This window comes from Oryctolagus cuniculus, chromosome 4 (genome assembly GCF_964237555.1).
Source record: "Oryctolagus cuniculus chromosome 4, mOryCun1.1, whole genome shotgun sequence".
In the NCBI taxonomy this organism is placed as follows: Eukaryota; Metazoa; Chordata; class Mammalia; order Lagomorpha; family Leporidae; genus Oryctolagus; species Oryctolagus cuniculus.
In genome coordinates, this window is record NC_091435.1 from 146545418 (window position 1) to 146565450 (window position 20033).

The window sequence follows — 20033 nt, forward strand, 5'->3', positions numbered from 1 at the left end:
GCAGCACAGTCACCTTTCAGGTGCACTACCTGATCAAAACGATTTAAGAACAGTTAACCAAAAAAGGGTTAATTGTAGGAGGAGCGCTGTGCACAGAAGTTCCACCCTGGGGAAAAAAGGCTCAGAGATGAACCAGGCTGCCTTGGGGAGGATGAACGTCCCAGCGCTGGAGTTGTCACAGAGCAGGCTGCAAACTCCCGGGCCAGAGCAAATTCAGTCACCTGGCGGGCTGTGCGGCTGTCTTTGGAGACTTTATCTAAGTGGGAGGGGTCAGGTTCTGAGACATTCTCCGGAGCCACAGAGCCACGTGTGGCTCAGACATCCTCTGCACACTGCAAGCACACATTCTAACAGCCAAGAATGCACAAGTTCGTCGGCAGCAAGTAGCTGAATGTGAGAACGGAGGTGCAAAGATGCCCACCTGGTGCCTGCTACGGTGCGGTGCTGTCTGCCCTGTAAACATTCCTGTGTCAGAGTCATGGTCCTCAGTGTGGGGGAGAGAGGTGGTGGGCCTTCAAAAGACGGCATCCATGGCAGGTCCCATGAGGGATAACGGACCCCGGGCTCTCTGGCTTCCTGTGGTATCTCCTGCCACCTCCCATGATGTGGCACAGGCAAGAGGGCCCTCCCCAGAGCTCCGGCAATGCTGGTATCACACCCTTGATCCTCCAAAACTGTTAAACCTCTTTCTTTCGTATGCAGCCTGACTCAGGTATTTTCCTATAGTATCACCAAAGAGATGAATACAGTGGACACAGCGACCACTCCACTCACATGACCTCAGGAGTAGACTCCGACTGGAGGGAGGACTGGGAAGGCCAGAAATGCCAGGACCTTCAAGGAGATGACCAGAGCACATCCCCAGAGGTCACAGCCTAAGCCCAAGTCCGGCCAATCCTGACCACTACTGCATCTGCTGCAGAGCCCCCCAGAATCAGTGGGCTACCCCAAAGAGGCCAGGGACAAAGCCAGAAACCAAAAGGCTCATTCCCTCATCCATCACTCCCAATGGACTAGGTCTTACCCTCAGTGAACAGCCTTGTTAGGGCTACAGTTGGCCCCTGCTGTCCTCGAATTTCCACCAACCCCAAGGCGCTCTGCAGGACCTCCCCGCATTGTTAACTGGTCCTTGAAATAAAGCGGGGAGGAGGGGCTCCACTGCCTCGTCAGATGAGTGGTACCCAAGCCCTTAGCCTAGCCTGCGAGGAGAGTGTAGACAGGACAGCTAAAGGCAGAGCAAGCTCCCTCCTCTCAATGCCCCCGCCAATGCCCTGCAGGTCACATAAGGTGCTCCCCAGTGTTTGAGATGCATCCCTCTCCACCTGCAGCTGCTACCTGTGACACCAGGTCCCGTGTGAGTGCCAGTCCTGACTATTGCAGCCATTTGGGAAGTGAACCAACAGATGGGAGATATCTCTCTCTATCTCCCTCTGTCTCTGTAACTCTGCCTTTCAAAAAAAATAAATAAATATGAGAGAGCAAGAGAGAGGGGTGATTCCTGTAGGCTGAACCTCCAGCTTGCTTTAAACATGCAGGAGCCTTGACCTTGGACTTGGCAACTTGAGAACTGAGAAATTAATTTCTGCTCTTTCTAGAATACTCAGGCTGTGGTGTTCTGAGACCACGGCACAAACAGACTAAGACAGAGAAGTCTGATCACAGGCATGACTGAGCTGCAGGCCAGCCTTTGAGGGCCTGGGCTGGAGTCCTGGACGCCGACCAGAGAGCCGCAGCCAGGCCTCGCCCCCTGCCCTCTGCCCTGTTCTGTAAGCACAAAGCCTTGTGCTCCGCAAGGCTGGGCCGGCCCTCCCAACGCTGAGCAGTATCTAGACGGCTCACGAGCAGGTTCGCATGCTGGGGCTCTCCAAGGGGATGCTGCTACTCCCCAGGAGGACAACCCGCCAACGTGGAGCCCCGGGCTGATCCTCAGTGCAGAATCAAGGACCCCCAGAGCACAGCTGCAGGGAGCCGCCAGGACCGCAGGAACAACGGGGAGCAGCGTTGAGTCACAGAGAGTACTGGTGGGAGGGAGCTGAGGTGCTGGAAAACACCTGCCGTGCTTGCAAGGCTGGTTCATTTCCACAGAGCTCAGCCTTGGAAGCAGAGGGCAACGGTGGCCTCCTCATGCCCGAGTTCGAATTCTGCCTCTGACATCAACTAGCCGTGGCTTTCTAGACTACTGCCCAGAAATGCCCTCTCAATGAGTCAATGGGAACAACCAGGGGTGTGCGGGGACCTTCTCCCTCCATTCACTTGGGAGTTTCACACCCAGAGGTCTTCTCCCATGGGTGATGGCCAAGTACACAGTGACATCGGGGCCATTTCTATATGCCTGGCCAGCAGCGCTTCCCCTACCCACATGGCCTCAGTCATTGCTCTTCTTTTTTTTAAGATTTATTTTATTTATTTGAAAGACAGAGTTACAGAAAGGGGTAGAGAGAGAGAGAGAGAGAGAGAGGTCTTCCATCCACTGGTTCACTCCCCAAGTAGCCACAATGGCCAGAGCTGAGCACATCCTAAGCCAGGAGCCAGAAGCTTATTCCAGGTCTCCCACGTGGGTGCAGGGGCCCAAGGACCTGGGCCATCTTCTGCTGCTTTCCCAGGCACATTGGCAGGGAGCTGGAGGGGAAGTGGAGCAGCCAGGACTCAAACCGGTGCTCATATGGGATGCCAGTGCTTATATGGGATGCTGGCACTGCAGGCCAGGGTTTTAACCCACTTTATCACAGTGCCAGCCCCGAGTCCTCACTCCTAACAACACAGATGTACCAAGTTACGGGTGACTTTCAAGGCAAACTGTGGGCTTCCGCCTTGGGCAGCTCGTACGCCTGCAACGTTGCCCAGCCATCCTCAGACTCCCTAGCGCTGACCCAGGAGAGTCAACGGCAATGGAACGTGAGTGCTTCTACCTTCATCTATCAGAGGCTGCACAAAGCACAGATGGATTCGGACCCCAGAGCTCCCCTGGCTGCCCCTTGCCACCTGCAGAGCATGGTGCCGGCGTTGGGCTGCACCGGGCGTCCTTCCAGCTCAGCCTCTTGTTGCTCATGCCGGCGTCACAGCCCATTACACCCAGCCAATTACATCTGATTCCTCTCCGGAGGGCGCTGGGCAGGGCCACCGCAGGAAGCAGAGGAGGCCCGAGAGGTTTCCAGATGAAGTAGCCTGTTGGGAAATCCTATTATGAAGCTCATCTTACAGGGCTGCAGTGTTAATGACCCCGGCCTCCCTGGGACCTCCACCGAGCTGGTCTCCCTGGGGCTTCAGGGGAAGCCATCTGGGCTGAGGCTTTCCTCCCACTCACCAGCCAGCTGCTGATGGCCACGGAGGACAGCAGGGCTTCTCGGTGCTGCTGAATGTGGCTGCCAGCACAGTGGCCTAAAACACACACGCACACACACACATGCACACACGCACATGCACACATGTGCACACACATGCACATACATGCTCACATGCACACGCACACACTTGCACACACATACATGCACACATCCACAAGCATGCTCAAGCATGCTCCCTTGAGCAGCCCGTCTTCTCTCTCAGCGCTTGGGAGGAGGCGGCAGGTGCAGGCCCAGAGCTGGGACCGGCGATCCTTGGGGAGATGGAAACAGGCCCTGGAATGGTCCTTTTTCCAAGAGCAGCTAGATTAGACACATTTTTCTCCACCTTAGAATCCTGCGGATTTTTTTTTTCGGCTCAACTCCCCCCAGGCTCATAAAGTGGCTCATCTCAGCTGCTCGAGTTGACAAAGGCACCGAAACTGTTGAAAGGTTCAGAATGTCCCTTGGGTTTCCAGGCATGAAGGAATTTATATGCAGGTAGGAAATTACCAAGGAAAAAAGTCCCCACTTGGAGAGGGGAGAGACATGTGAAGAAGACCTCATGGGAGATGCGCGGACGCGTCCAAGGCCGGGCAGCGGAGCCCTCAGCCCTAGCGCATGGGCTTTGACACAGGTGGGCAGCCTGGCAGACTCCAGACAGGGAGGTAGGTGCTCTGAGGACGGTCCTTCTGCAGGTTTAGCTGGAAGCCTCTGCCAGCATCCACAGTGGTTACGGCTGTGGCTGACTTCAGAGCCCTCCGGCAAAGCCACGTGGCTTCCCAGTTAAGGGCTCCCACCCGCAGCCCCAGCCTGATTTTCAGGCTTGAGCAGGGCAACAGGAGACGTGCAGGTTTGACCACAGCCCTGTGGCCAGCAGTGACATCCCCGGCGTTCTGAGTAAGCCAGAGGGTGGTGGCTTGCTCTTCTCTGCATCCCACAATAGTCCTCCTTCCACTCCCTGTGCCCATCTCCCTGCCAGAACCTTCTTTGGTTCCCCGGCACGTGGCACACCATGCCTACAGCCCAGCCTCCCCAGGGGCCACCTGCACAGCCTTCACAAAGGATCTGGACAGCGTCTGTCAGTGGTGCTGTCTGCAGTGGTGGCCCAGGCCAGCCAAGGGCAGGGTCAAGGGCAGGAGCAGGGAAGAATCAGGTATAGCATTGTCACTTCCGGAGTCCCCACCATGGCTGAAGAGGTAAACGTGTGGGGCTGCACCTGCAAGCTTCGGGGACCTTATCCCAGGAGGGTAAGCCAGGCCCTCAGGGAGCACTCAGCAGTAGCCGAGGTCTAAGTCACACAGAGACGCTGCTCCAGCCAGGATCTGGTGCCCAGAGCCGCCAGAGGCACCCTCTTGGGACACTGCACCCCTGAGTCTCCAACAGACACACAAAGAACCCACCTCGGCTGGATTCCTCCTAGCCAATGTCAGTCCCGGCCCTTCCTCATGCCCACGGCCCACCCTCGGCTCGGGCAGTATTTGCAGCTCTGCAGCACCAACAGAGCTTGCCCAGTGCCCGCCCTGGACGCGCCCAGCACTGAGCTCACACACACAGAGCCGACTTAGCCATCAAGCTGAGCAGGGAAGCGGGGGAGGGGAGACAAAGTGGTGGCAGTGGGGGTGGTTGGGCCATTTTCTTTCGACGAAAGCTTAGAATCAGAGGAGCTGCTGAGAGCCGTGGGGCAGCGGTGTGACTCTTCCTGGCGGGTCCAGTCTGTGTGTGCGGAGAGGAGGAGTCGGAAGGAGGCCTCGAGCCACAGAACCCTCCAGAAATGTGTGAGCTGCCCCCTGCACCTGCTGATGCACAAGTTCTCTCCACGGCTTCCTGCCCCACCTCCCGGCCTCTCTTCTCTCCAGCCTCCCTCCCCACGACAGGAGCAGCTCTAGGCCAGGATGACGCTCGCCCTGCTGGCCTGCCTAATTGGTTTCCAGGTGCCTCTGCCGAGCGCCTGGCCATCACAGCCTTCACCGAGAGAGGTTCACAGAGGCAAAGCGAACGCCAGGAAGACAGGGCTCCTTGCCCACCCTGAAGCCCCCTCCTTCCAGCAAAGAGCCGTACCTAGAAGCATCTAGGCTCCTGCCGCCTGTACGGAAGACATCAGCCAAGTCCCAGATCCAAACAGCCACAAATGACACAGCAGTAGACCCACACGCTGCGTGAACCACAGCCCGGCCACGCGTGGCAGCCTGGGTGTTCAGGGCTGGGCTGGGTGACAATGGCTGTCAGAGGCTCGCTGCTTCTCACCCATAGCTGCCCGCTATTCACCACACTCCCTGTGGCTGGCCTCGTGAGGACTGCTCGCACCAGGGAGGCCACCCTAGCACTACTGCGAAGGGGCACTGTGCCCACTTGTGGCAGCACAATACAGTGGCCCACATGGATGGAGGACTTTCCCTTGGAGATCCACCCTGGGGACTGGTCACAATCCCTCCTCATGCACTGCCCACTCCCACCAAGACGGCCACGCATGCCCGCGGCCAGGCCCTGGGGCCCTGGGCAGGAAGGTCTGGCCACAGAGTTAAGGCTGAAGCATGCGGGGGTGCATCTTACCTGTTTGTGAGACAGGAGGAAAGAGCAGCCCCCAGCCCCCTCCACTAGGTTACTGAGGCCCAGGAGCCATGAGGCCACCCAACTGTACTCTCTGAAATGCCACCAACATGTGGCAGCCCTGAGTTGGCCAAGTGACGGGGCCTGGGTGTCCGTTTCCTCCACCTCTGAGTGTGCCATCAGCAGTTTGTGAAGTCTAGGCAGGTAGGGTCACAACAGCTCTAGATCAGAGATCTCAGGACAGATCTCGGCAGAGTTCCGAGAAGGCTAAGAAACCACTTGGATTTGCATAGTTGTCCCCACGGGCCCTCCCGGGACGATGGCAGGAGGTGACTGACAAGCAGCATGGACAGCAGCAGCAGAACCGACCCCCCCACCCTCACCCCACCCCACCCCCACAACCACCAACACAGAAAAGTTCCAATTAGCCCAAGGAAACGAGAGCCTGTTCCCAGAGTCCCAATTAAATCAGAACCAATCAATGCCTGCTCCGGTTCCTGCCGTTTTGCTCAGGAAATAATGAGAAAAACGAGAGGGCCCCGGCCAGCAAGTGCAGCGTGGCAGCCCTTTGAAGCCCAGGGAAATCGCCCCTGCGCTGTGGCGGGCATGCCTGGCAGCCGTTGTACCTGCGCCTTTAAGAACTCAGCCCGGTGCCCTGGTCCCCACTCAGACCCCGATCAACACCAAAGAGGACCCCACCTGCCCCCTCTCCCCCTGCAACCAAAGGGACAAAGAGGAGCACTGTGGGACTAGGCCAGCTGGTTTCAAAACTGTTTCCATTGATTCATCCCTGAATGTGGGGCTCTCTCCCCTCTTTCCACACCATCCATCACAGTACCATAACCAAGAAATCCAATAAACACACAAAGGCCCAGCTCTGTGTCTCGGCAGGCCTCAGAGAGGCCGCATGAGTGCCCGGCCCAGGCAATTTGCTGAGTGCATAGCATTGCAAAGCCCATGGGCATTAACAGTCCCGGGCGGGCACATCTCCTGCAGGCATTTGGGGAGCATGGCGAGGCGGGGGCTAAACAGGCAACCAGCTGGTCTGGCACTCAGCAGAGACAACAGAGAGCAGGAGGCTCATGGTAGAGGAGGAGATGATACAGACCCCCAACTCCAAGGGCCTGGACCACCCCCGTGATATGTCAGGGTCGAGGGGATGATTCCTGGAGTCCATGGAGAAAATGTCCTCTAAAAGGAGGTTACAAGCAAAATCCAATAAGGAAGGAAAACCAGTCTCCGCTTCCCCAATCCTAGACTCCCCTATGTTCAACTTCTGTGACTTAGGCAAGACGCAAGGGCTAAGGCCTCCGTGCCCTTCTGTCCACCCCCACGGCAAGCTGAGCCTACAGCCAGGTCAGCACATCCATTGTCACACAGTGCACCTGGGGTCTCTAGGGCCCAGGGGAGCCGAGGGGCACACACCATGTCCTACACCCCCACCCTGCAAAGTTCCCATCACTCAGAAGCAAAAGACAACGCAAGACAGGACCCAGTCCCTCTCCCCCTCCAACAGCTTCATCTCCTTCCAGGCCTTGGCACTGAGCCCCTGGAGAAAGACAGCCAAGCAGAGGGCTTTGAGTTAATGAGCTACATGGGCTCAGCAGCAAGCTGAATGCTGTGGGATCTGGACTGAAATGAACTAAAATATTTTCTAAATTCAGTCACTTCTCAATTACCCTTGAGTGAATTGTCCATGACAACCCAAATTCTCCATGTCCCAGAGCTTGGGGCTAGAGGTAGGATGTAGGGGGTGTGTGAGCGTGTGTGTGTGTGTGTGTGTGTGTGTGTGAGAGAGAGAGAGAGAGGGAGGGAGAGAGAGAGGGCAAGGGAATATGTTTGTGTCCCCAAACTAAATATAACCGTGTGGTTATTCAGTTATCTTCCACTATCTGTAATTCTCCCATCTCTTCCTCTCTGCGTGAATAAGGACAGCCTGGTTGGACACAGTGGGAAAATCAGCAGGCCTAGCACCGAGAACAGCCAGTTCTGCAGGGCTTTCCCCTAAGCCTCTAGGCTCCTTCTGTTCCTGGAGGTCCCAGAGCTGGAGGAAGGGACGCCTTGCAGGCTGGGCTCTGCCCAAGGTGGGCAGGAGGCCGAGGCCCTAAGAGGCCCCCAGGAGCTTACCCTTGCAGGCCACGCTGTTCTCCGGCTCATAGCCAGCCTTGCAGGTGCAGCGCCCGATGGGCACCATCCACTCCCCGTCGCCGTTGCAGTAGAGTTTGATGGGCACGTCCACTTCCTCTGCATTGGGGATGCACGTGCCCCGGGCAATCACCAGGGATGTGCTCTCCGCCCCCGTCATGGTCTCTGGGAACACTGCGAAATTTTGCACGATGCTGGGGCACTTTTTGAAGAAGACCCGGACCGAAAGGAGAGACATGCAGGCCCCGTAATCCTGGAAGGCGAGGTAAAAGCCGTTCCGCGTGAGCGGCCCGAAGCTCCTGACTTCTGTGTTGACTTTCATCAGCCTTCCCCCGAAGTCTACCTGGGAGAAGCTCTCGTCCGCAGCGATGGTGTCCACCTTGAGGTAGGGGGCTTCGGACCAGAAGGCCGACTTCTTGGTGGCGATGACCGAGTCGGTCTCGTAGTAGTACAAGTTGAAGGTCTCCTTGCAGGAGCCGGGGACGTTGGGGAGGCTGCTGCAGTCTCTCACGGTGAAGCGCATCTCGGCGTAGATGCGGTGGGCCCCGCGCCGGTCGATGAACGTGGTGAGCAGCCAGTTGTTCTGGTTGGGCTCGAAGACGTTGCACACCTGGTACGTGCGGATGGTGTTCAGGTTCTCATCGTAGCCACTGACTTCTTCCCACTGCACCAAGCCGGCCACAGACAAAGACACAAAGCAGAAGGGTGAGAAGACAGAAAGAAGCAAGGCAGCCAAGACTCCCGGGGCGGGGAGGGGCCTGGGCGCTCAGCAGTCTGGCTGCTGGGCTCGAGAAACGAACGCCTCCAACCCCAAGCTGGTGTCACGGGCAGATGCAGACTTAGTGATGTCTCTGCAGCTCATCCCCAGATACCACAGACTTCCCCCCTGGAGGGCTCTCCACCCCACCTTTTTTTTTTTTTTTTTTTTTTTTTTTTTTTTTTTTTTGACAGGCAGAGTGGACAGTGAGAGAGAGAGAAAGAGAGAAAGGTCTTCCTTTACTGTTTGTTCACCCTCCAATGGCCGCCGCGGCAGGCGCGCTGCGGCCGGCGCACCGCGCTGATCCAATGGCAGGAGCCAGGAGCCAGGTGCTTTTCCTGGTCTCCCATGGGGTGCAGGGCCCAAGCACCTGGGCCATCCTCCACTGCACTCCTGGGCCACAGCAGAGAGCTGGCCTGGAAGAGGGGCAACCGGGACAGAATCCAGCGCCCCAACCGGGACTAGAACCCGGTGTGCTGGCGCCGCAAGGTGGAGGATTAGCCTAGTGAGCCGCGGCGCCGGCCCACCCCACCTTAATCTAGCACCTTGCTCTCATGCTGTGACCGGGGCTCCTGGCCTCCATGGGGACAATCTGCAGCAGCCAGCAGGATGGAGAGATGATGGAGAGACTGCTTCCTCACTGCCCCAGCCTCTACTCTCTACAGCCACTCACTCTGTGGACCAAGGGTCCACCTCTCGCTTCTTTATATCTATCTCTGGAAAACATATGAATGTAAAGCTTTTCCGAATTTCTCAACAAACTTAGAGTCTCACACACTTTTGTTTGATAACCTCACTCTCTTTGACAGAGCTAGACTGTGAAACTGGCAAGAGAGTGAGTGCAGCGCCGGAGCTGTGGCGTAGCAAGCCACCACCTGCAGTGCCAGCATCCCATATGGACGCCGGTTCAAGTCCCAGATGCTCCACTTCCAATCCAGCTCTCTGCTATGGCCTGGGGAAGCAGTAGAAGATGGCCCAAGTCCTTGGGACCCCTGCACCCATATGGGAGACCCGGAATTTGCTTCTGGGTTCCTGGCTTCAGATTGGCATAGCTCCAGCCATAGTGGTCAACTGGGGAGTGAACTAGAGGATGAAATATCTCTCCTCTCTCCCTCTCTCTCTAACTCTGACTTTCAAATAAATAAATAAATCTTTTTTAAAAAAAAGTGAGTGAGTGGGCTGCTACAAGAGACCCTTCCTGAAGCAAATTAGGCTCCACTATGCGCAACTTTTAAGCAAAGGTGTGATGGAGGGGAATGTTGGGGGGCAGGGCGTTACATAGGGAGCAGGGCAGTCAATCCCCACGCACACTGGAACAGAGAGAGCCCCCATTTTTAGCAGCCCTGTGGACCTGGAAGAACACAGTTTCCAGCGATGTCACTCAGTCCTCCCAGCAACTTTGAAAACCCGGTGCTGCTACCTTTAATTTCCTTAGGAACTTCCCTGCGAGTCACGTGACTCTAAGAGAAGAGCTGGAAGAAATATTTGCAATGGCCACAGAAATTCACCGGAGAACTTGTAGAAGATGTTACAAAAATAGGTGATGGGGGTGAGGGGCAGGGGAAAAGTCTGTGCGGACAAGGCTCTGGGGCGGGGGTCAAAGAAGAGTTGCCAGGGCTGGTGTCATGGCACAGCAGGTAAAGCCATGGCCTTCAAGGCTGGCATCCCATATGATCTCCGGTTCAAGTCCCAGCTGCTCCACTTCCAATGCAGCTCCCTGCTAATGTGCCTGGGGAGGCAACAGAAGATGGTCCACGTGCTTGGGCCCCTGCCTCCCATGTGGGAGACCCAGATGGAGCTCCTGGCTTCAGCCTGGCCCAGCCCCCACTGTTGAAGCCATTTGGGGAGTGAACCAGCAGATGGGAGATCTCCTCTCTCTCTCTCTCTCTCTCTCTCTCTCTCTCTCTATATATATATATATATATATATATATCTCCTCTCTGTAACTCTGCCTTTCAAGTCAATCAATCAATCTCAGAAAAGAAAAAGAAAGAAAACAGAGAAAGAAAAGTTGCCAGACCATTCTTGCTCCCCTGTGCAGGCGAGAGTGCAGGCACGGAGCAAACAGCTGCTCACACCCGGGAGCTCAGGACCCCGACCCCAGCACTGAGGGTTTTCCCAGCAACGAAAGCTAAAGGTATGTTCTGCCTAAGACAAACAAGGGACACAAAAATGAAACTTCCCAAGGCGACAAGAGAAAACAGAATGAGACTTTTGACTAGTGAGCACTGGTAATCACAGCGCAGCCATTATTAAACACTGCATTCATTGCTTGTGATGCACAGTACTGAGCTTCAACATATGAACCCGACAATTCAGGAATAGAATTAAAAGCCAATAATGAGTGCAAGGGAAATACTGCAACTGCTTCTTTCAAGGAGTAAAGCCCTGTGGAGGCAGGAGGATAGGGACAAGGCTGCCCTTCCATGTTAAAAAAGGACATCTATGAACACGGTACAGTGTAGAGGTGCGGGGGAGCAATGGGTGGTGGAGAGCTGGCCCTGCACCTGCAGACTTGGGAAGGGACCTCCCTCATGACACCCCTGCTGCCGGGGCCCCTGCCACCGACGCACCTCAGCTGCAACCCATCCAGGGCCTTCGGGATGGCCAGCATTCCCAGAGTGCCTGTCCCCTCCCCAGCCAGAAGTCCAAAGTCAGCTTCTTGCAGGATCTCTGTGCTGGTTCAAAGGCACATGGGTCACCCTGATTCCTGCCCTAGATAAAGTCTGCCCTGCTCACACAAAGCACCCAGCATCCTACCTATCACTCCATCCCCAACCACCATGCACGGTCCCTCGTGGTCTCCTGTTCTGCTTGATCTTCTGCAGTACCCAAGACTTCCATGTTACCCAACACCCCTCTCTGTTTCCACCTCCAACTGCATTCCCACACTGCGCCTTCTACCCCAACCCCATTCTATTTGCTGTGCCCGAGTGACTGCAGCTCTGGGAGGTGGCCACCTGCCAGCACACGCTCCCCAGGCCAAACCGGGAACCCCACTTCGTGCTTCCACATCTCTTGGTCCACTGTTGTAAGAACAGGAGTCAGCGCACCCGGCAAAGGCTGTGGCGTGTTGGTGACACTGCCGGCATCCCATAGCCTGGGCAGTGTACTGTGTACTGTAGGGTGAGAGGGCCTCCCTGCTCCCAGACCCCAGTGCAGGGACCCCAGGGAAGACAGAGCTCAATTTCATGGCTCCTGGAGAGCATAAATTCCCACTGTCAACACCTGCGTGCACCTTTCTTAATTTCTTATTGATTCTCTAGATGTACAGGGACCACTTTTTCTTCCATCTTCCAGACAGTGCTTTGTTCTATTTCAACACATTTGTTAAAGTTGCGTTCTGCTTGCCTGGTTTTTTGGGGGATCAGAAAGCAAGTCTATTGGGGGAGAAGACGGCGCTGACAGTGTTTCAGATTGGAAATTCAGCATGCCCTCCCTCTCTGCGCCTGTGCCAAAACAGTCCCCAGCTGACCCTACATGACTTCGGAAGGGAAGGCGGGGTGGCTTCCTCTGCTGTTCTGCAGTTGTCTAAACACAGCAGCTCCATTGTTCCAACTGAGTCTCCACACAAATGCAGGGACCCTGGGCCGAAGATGCGCAGGTGAAGTGCGTGTGCGGCCCCACTTCAGCCACGAGTAACGCAGCCCTGCTGTGGTGGCCGGACAGGAAGCCCAGCCTGTGGGTTCACCTTAGCACCCGATTCCGCTGCCATCTGCAGGCCTTTAAATAAACCCCAGGAGGATTTCCACTCATTTATCTCAGCAAGTGACACTGATCAGTAGGAGGAGACCCATCATGGGGAATCATCGTGGGGAATCGTTTCCAACGTTAACCCCTCGGAGCCTCAGTCTCCATCTGTAAAATTCGGACTCATCCTGGCTGACCTCCACTCCTCGAATTCTACAGACCCAATTGATTCCCTGACAGCTCCTCAGGGAGCGATCAAAGCAAATTAGGGGGAAGGGAAGGAGGTGAAAGAGACAGAAAAGAAAGGAAAACAGCTCCCTGTTGTTCCGGGACATCCTGGAGCCTCGCATTCATCCCCCTCCCCCTGTCCTTCCTCTGCAGACAGCAGGTGCTGCCCGCGTGGGAGAAAGCAGTGTCCAGAGTGGGCCAGCGGAGGCCAGGCGGAGGCCCCCTCCTGAGCAAGTGGCCACGGGGCTGGGGGCCTTGAGAAGACGACTCAGGCTGATGAGATGGGGGCGGATGCGCTCCCAGCAGGGCGGGACCCACGCCGGCACTTGTTTCTGATGCCTGGCATCAGCCTACACCTCACTCATTCATCAGTGGAGATATTTACCACACGCCAGCTCTGTGCTGGGCATGCTATGAGCCACTGGGGATACCTCCATGCGAACCTTGTAATCTAGGGAGAGAAACCGGAATTAGAAAAGGGTGATTAAAAGAACTAGAGACCTAGGACTGTGCTCAGCCCAGGGGTTGGAACATTGCGGGAGTCAAAGAGAAGGGGTGCACCTGGTGCTCAGGAGAGTGTTGGGGAGGATCCTCCAAGACGAGAAGGGAGCAGGTGGGTAAACTGAGCCAGGAGACGTGTGCCTGCCACAGGCAGGAGGGGCCAGGGCATCTGGACCACTGGGCAGCACAAGGGCGAGGGCCTTGGCGGGAAAAGGCATCCTGGCCCCACTGACGCACCGAGCCAGTGTCAGAGAGCGCGAGAGGTGGCAGGAACGAGGCCGAGCAGGAAAGCGGGCGTGGTGGAGAATTCTAGATTTCAATATGATGAGTCCTTGAGAGGACAAACAGAGGCAGCCACGCCAGGAGAGCAGCCCGAGTGCGTGGGGGCACAACGGAAGTCGTTGCAGTGGTTCCACAGGAGGCCATGTGGGTTGGGCCAGACTGGTGGAGGTGGAAAGAGATTCTAGGGGCAGGGAATCCCCAGGCCCTCGCTGAACAGAGCATGGGGGAAGCAGCCCAGGCCCAAGGGGCTATGTGTCCCTTGGACATGTCCTCAGGCATCAGTCCTGCCTCCCCAGCCAGGCTCCCGGCTCCCCAGCCCCTAGGAGTACTGGTTCCCAGAGCCCTCTCTCTGTCTTTACTAAGAGGCAGTGTTCCCAGCCTGGCGTAGGCTTCCCGAGAGCAGCCCATCTCCTGCTCCCATTTCTCTGACCCAGAGCCTCTGTTGGTTCCAGGGCCTCTGATGCCTTCTCGCTGGCAGCCCCAGAGTCAGCTTCCTGCAGAGCCGGCCCATGTGGCTCCGCCTCCAGGCATTTGACAAATTGCTTCCTGTGGCTCCTTCCAGTAATTATCTCCTCCCATTGGAGCAACAGCTGAACCCCGGGATTCGCTTGTCAGATTGGCACAATGTCTAACAGATAAAATGTCAAGGCTTGGTGAGAAGTGGGGGACAGGGCGCCAGTGCCCAAGCCTGTGGGTAGAAGTGTCAGCTGGCAAAATCCTCCAGAAGCCAGCCAACTAGTCCCCTCAACAGGGTAAATGCTGGCCAAAGCTCAAATCCATGGGGAAAGGTGAACCATTGCTAAGAAGCTGTTGGGATAACTGGGTAGCTCCCTGGCAAAATCGTAACTGCATCCAATGTCACAGCTGACTCCAGGATAAACTCCCAGTGAGTCAAAGATTTAAACATTAAAGATGAACCCTAGCAGTTATTAAAGAAACCATGGAGGCAATCTATTACATTAATTGTGACATGCAACTCAGACCCCAGAGATGAACAGATTCAGAAACCGGCACTGTGGCACAGCGAATTAAGCCATCACCTGCAGCTCCGGCATCCCAAACGAGTGCAGGTTCAAGTCCCGGCTGCTGCACTTCCAACGCAGCTCGCTGCTGATGTGCCTGGGAAAGCAGCGGCAGATGATCCAATAGTTGGTTCCCTTCCACCCACGCAGGAAACCTGGATGGAGTTTCAGGCTCCTGGCTGCGGTCTGGCCCAGCACCTGTTGCTGTGGCCATCTGGGGAATGAACCAACAGATGGAAGATCTTTCTCCGTCTTTCTCTCTCCCTCTCTGTCACCCTGCCTCTCCCCCTCTGTCACTCTGCCTTTTAAATGAACAAATAAATCTTTTTAAAAAAATGAATAGAATGATAAACTCAGCTTTGTAGAATATGTTTTTAAATTGGCATGTCAACAATAAACATAAGCAAAGTAAAAAAAAGAAAAAGAAGGGCCAGTGCTGTCGTGCAGTGGGTTAACGCCCTGGCTTGCGGCACCAGCATTCCATGTGGGTGCCAGTTCGAGACTCGGCTGCTCCAGTTCCGATCTAGCTCTCTGCTATGGCCTGGGAAAGCAGCAGAAGATGGCCTAGGTCCTTGGGCCTCTGCACCTGTGTGGGAGACCCCAGAAGAAGGTCCTGACTCCTGGCTTTGGAACGGCACAGCCCTGGCTGTTGTGGCCAACTGGGGAGTGAACCATCGGATGGAAGACCTCTCTCTCTCTCTGCCTCTCCTCTCTCTGTGCAACTCTGACTTTCAAATAAATAAAGAAATCTTTTTTAAAAAAGAGAGAAAAAAAGAAAAAGTGAAAAAACTACTTGTAACTTATCACAGATAAGATGTCAATTTCCTCACCACATAAAGAGAATCAGGAATACAATAGAACAATGGGCAAAGGGTACCAACAAACTATTCATTGTTAAAGAAACAGACATGGCTGTCAATATACAAAGACATGGTTAACATCCCTGGTGATAATAAAAACGATAGTAAGTCATGTTGTAACACTTACTTTTGGTCAAAAATCAAAATTTATTAACACATGAGGTTGGAGAGGGTGTGGGGGATAAAAATCCTGACACAGAACATATATGGGCTCTGGTTTGTGTCACAGCTGCTCCACTTCCAATCTACCTCCCTGCTGAATGCCTGAGAAAACCAACAGAAGACAGCCCAAGTGTTTGAGCTACCCTGTAGCCATGCGGGAGACCCTGGAAGAAGCTTCTGGCCCAGCCAGGGCCATTGCAGCCATCTGGTGAGTGAACCAGAGGATGGAAAATCTTCCCGCCACTGTAACTCTGACATTCAAATAAATAAATAAACCTTAAAAAAAAGACCTTCTGAATCTATCCCATCCTCATCCCAACTGAATTCCTCCAAGACACAGAGCCAGAGAGCCACAAACCTAGCTGGAAGCCACTGAAGATCATGTTGACCAAGACCCTGTGTTGACTAACAGGCAAACAGGCCCAGAGATGCCCGTGGCTGACCCGTGGCAGGGCCACGTGCTCCCCGCTGCCCCCTCCAAGAGCGTGCCAGACCTCCTTCCTTCGTGACAACGTGCTCAGCTTAGATTTCGCTACCATTTTTCTGAATGCTTAAACCATGATTGAGTTTATTCCACGCAATTTAGCATTCGATAATACACTGTCTTAACTATTCTCTAATTGCTCCGTGACTGCGCCTCTGGTTTCTGCTACCAGTCTGTGAGCTCCTTGAGGACAGGGAATTGTGTTTTGACTGCTTTATGAGCACATTCCAACAAACAGAATCATCCCAGTGGCAACACTGACACGAGGCAACACGTCCTATTCAGTAGTACCTGCGACCGGTTTCTCAGGACTGCATCTGCACTGCTTTTCATCTCTCTCTTTATCTTGGGTGATCCCATCAACATATAAGGCTTCGGTCACCATGGAGTACATCACCAACTCGACCTCGCCCCAGCTGTTTGCTGGATGCCTCCCGATAAATCCATGAACGCTGCAGTTCTGATGCACCTCACCTCTGCCCAACCACTCGCTTCCTCCTGATGGACGTCTAGGAAGCACTGCCCCCTAGCTCCTCTCTATTTCCCTTGGTTTTGTTTCTCACGACAGAGCATTAACCACCAAGGCCTACGTCTCCTATTTCCTCACATCTCCTCTACCCAGCCCTCCATCTCCTTTCCCCACTGACTTCTCTCCCCTCTTCAGGGACTCTCCCAAGAATCCTTCTTAAGCTCTCTGCCCCTACAAGTCCAAATACAAACCCATCTTGGTCATGGACCTGCCCCTAGGAGGCCGGGACTATGTTGGGCACCTCTGCATATTCCCAGTCCCCAGCCTTCAATCTTGCTGCGAGATGAAAGCTAGGGATGAGGCTCTGATCTGTCGCTTCACTTCTCTGTCTTCTCAGCCCCGGTCCTTTGCTGGGGACTTACTGCAGGCCACCAGACAAGCCTGTCCCTGAGAAGAGACAAATCTGTCCTGCATGACCTACAGAACATTGACAGTCTTTGAAAGGGCACCATTACTGATGCAAATAGACCGCCTGTCCTTGAGCTGCACGTAAGAAAGAAAACAATGATATCCACTGGAAATACTTCTTCAGCCTTCAGACCAGGACTTGGATGTATGAGAAAGCACCCCTGGACCTCTCCTATATTTAGGTTTGCCAAGTCTCGGTATAGAAGTCAGGTGCACAGGCCTGTTTCTCAGAGTGGACCGTGCCCGTGGACACCCGCAGCCCGGCTGCTGGCTGAGTGTGTGTAGCTGTTTGCGAATATGCCTGCGGGTGAAGTGTACTGCCACACCTCATTGATCTCTAAGAACTGTGCCCTCTTCAAAACCATCACCATGGGCTCCATGCACAGGTGCATCTACATGGCCATCTACAGACCCACACATCCTTTATCCTCCAGGGGGATTTGCATCTCAGAAACAGAGGAAGATCAGCTGGAGCCAGGTTTGATGAATGAGATGGATAAGCAAACTAAGAGAGAATATTGACTGCTCAAAAATGAAGTTATGAGATTCAGGCTGACTTGACGCTGAGCCTGTGAAGAGAGTTCTGAACATAGAGACGTGGAAGGTTTCTTGATAACTGGCCCCTCTCTGGACCACTGCAATGCCCCCACCTGCCAGAATGACCAATGGCAACCGCGATGCTGCATCATCATAGCCTCCATGAATGAGCCATTTCCACGGGGCCTGGACAGGAAGGGCCACTTTCTCTGGACACCTTTGTTTGGGGGGAATGAAGTAATTGAAACCGGCTGAGACTATAGTGCCGGCATCCCATGTGGGCACCATTCAAGTCTCAGCTGCTCCACTTTTGATCCAGCTCTTTGCTATGGCCTGGGAAAGCAGTAGAAAATGGTCCAAGTCCTCGGGCCCCTGCATCCATGTGGGAGCCCTGGAGGAAGCTTCTAGCTCCTGGCTTCAGATTGGTATAGTTCTAGCCATTGTGGCCATCTGGGGAGTGAGCCAGCAAATGGAAGACCTCTCTCTCCATCTCTCCCTCTCTCCCTCTCTCTGTAACTCTGCCTTTCAAATAAATAAATAAATTTTTTTAAAAAAAAACCCTGCTATTCTGATTTGTTTCAAACCCAGCTTCTTTAATTCATTTTTTAAAATTTATTATTTATTTGGGAGCCAAAGAGACATAAAATGAAAGAGACAGAGAAAAGAGAGAGAAAGAGTGCACCTATCCTTGAGTTCCCTCCCTAAATGCCTGCAATGCCCAGGTTGGGCCTGGCAAAGGCCAAGAGCCAGGGACACAAATCAGGTCTCCCACCTGGGTGGCAGGAGCCCAGCTAACTGAGCCCTCACCACTGCCTCCCAGGGCCTGCACTGGCAGGAAGCTGGAGCCAGAGGCCAGAGCTGGGACATGAATCCAGGTACTCCAACGTAGGACACAGGAGTCATAACCAGTAGGCTAAAAGTCTGCTCCTGACTTATCTTTCAATTTGTTTTCTCACAGCTTTCTGAAGTGTTCTCAGGTTACACACTTAATAAATATCAGCAATGCTCACTATCACTGTGATTATTACTCTGGAGTCACGCAGACTAACAGTTGAACAATGTCATTTTTACAGTAAAGCATCCCCCCATCCCGCAGGACTCTAGGTGTTGGTGTTGGTGTTGGGGCAGAGAACGAGAGCCCAGGGACCTTAGGTTCTAATAGCATGACCCACAAGCACATGAGGAAGCCGAATTGTGCTAAATCACGCGAGGATGAAGACGCTTGGAAGCAGAGGAGCAGCGGGCAGTGGGGCCGCCAGGGAAAGCCTCGTTTTGAACAGAAATCTCAGTGACACACCCAAGCCAGGCTGGACCAGGTATGAGGCAGGCAGCAACAGGAACAAACCCTCCAGGGCGGGAGTGGCCTGGGGCAATCTCGAGAAAGCCTGGAGGAAGCCAGCGTGGCTGCAGAACAAAGAATAAGGGGAGAGTGGAAGGAGAGAGGTGACAGGGGGAGCCCACCTCTGCAGGGACAGCTCTGTGACCAGGGACAACTTCCTGAGCTTCCTTATCTGCAAAATACTGTTTACCTTGCAGGGTGTGGCCAAGGCAGGAAGATCAGGGCAGGAAGTCATCAGCGCTGTGCCTGCACAGAACCCCATTCACGGAGTGCCAATTACTATCATCGCTGTTGCGAGCATCTGCATCATGACAAAGCTCCCCTCAGGACCCACTAGGGCTGAGTCACAGGGTGTGGGAACCATCCAAACCCTCCATAAACAACCCAATCCTGTGGTCAGCAGAATGCCGGGACAGGACGGAAGCGCCAAAATCCGCCTCTCCCCCTCCCACTTACAGACCCAGAGAGAGGCACGGCCAGCAGCCTCCTTCTCCTCCTCTCTGGGACTCTCCTGCTCGCCTCTGGACTCACTGCAGCAGGTTCTCAGGAGCTGGCAATCCCTGACCACTGTCCACCATGCTGTCTGACCACCGGAGACACGACTGCACATAGCTCACGGGCTTCCGGCCCTCTCAGCCGTGTGTACTGGGCATGACATCTGTGATAGGGAAGCTGCCACCAGCAAGGGGGGAGATCAAAATGGAAATGCAACCTGGCACCTCCCACCTGGGGGCAGATGGCTGCCCCTCTGCACGAGGAACCCCTGGAGCCCACCGGGGCTGCACCCAGCGTCTCAGGATGCCAGAACTTCATGAGGGCAGCAAAGGGCTCAGGGCTGAGCTGGAACCACCACCACCAACTTCCGCATCGCTCTTGGTCTGGACCCCAAGGACGAAGCTCCTGTATAGACAGGCGACTAAGCCTGCAAGAGCTCCAGTATCAGACAAGCTGGAGGCTAATTAAAATGTGCAGCACGGTCCGTGGGGCACAAACTCCTACAAACCCAGAGGGAGCTATCACTTAGCTCGCCAACCAACCAAGGCAGCACAGACTCAACGACTCCCTGAGGACTTGAGCACTGGGTCACCTCTCAATCCGCTTATGTACCTCCCAGATGTGTGGAGCTGGGGGACAACAATGGCTCCCCGTTCATTGCCACGGCCCCACGAGGCGTCTACAGAGCAGGGTGGCCGTGTCAGAGTGTACTGCTTCTCAAGAC

General features: G+C 54.7%; 1 protein-coding gene across 1 annotated transcript in view; it reads right to left on the reverse strand.

Moving 5' to 3' along the window:
• EPHB1 (EPH receptor B1) overlaps window positions 1-20033 on the reverse strand; it is a 431842-nt gene that overhangs the window by 277525 nt on the left and 134284 nt on the right. The window contains exon 3 of the mRNA XM_051818616.1: window positions 7998-8679. Within this exon, the coding sequence (XP_051674576.1) occupies window positions 7998-8679 (682 nt within the window). The remainder of the gene's footprint in view (window positions 1-7997; window positions 8680-20033) is intronic.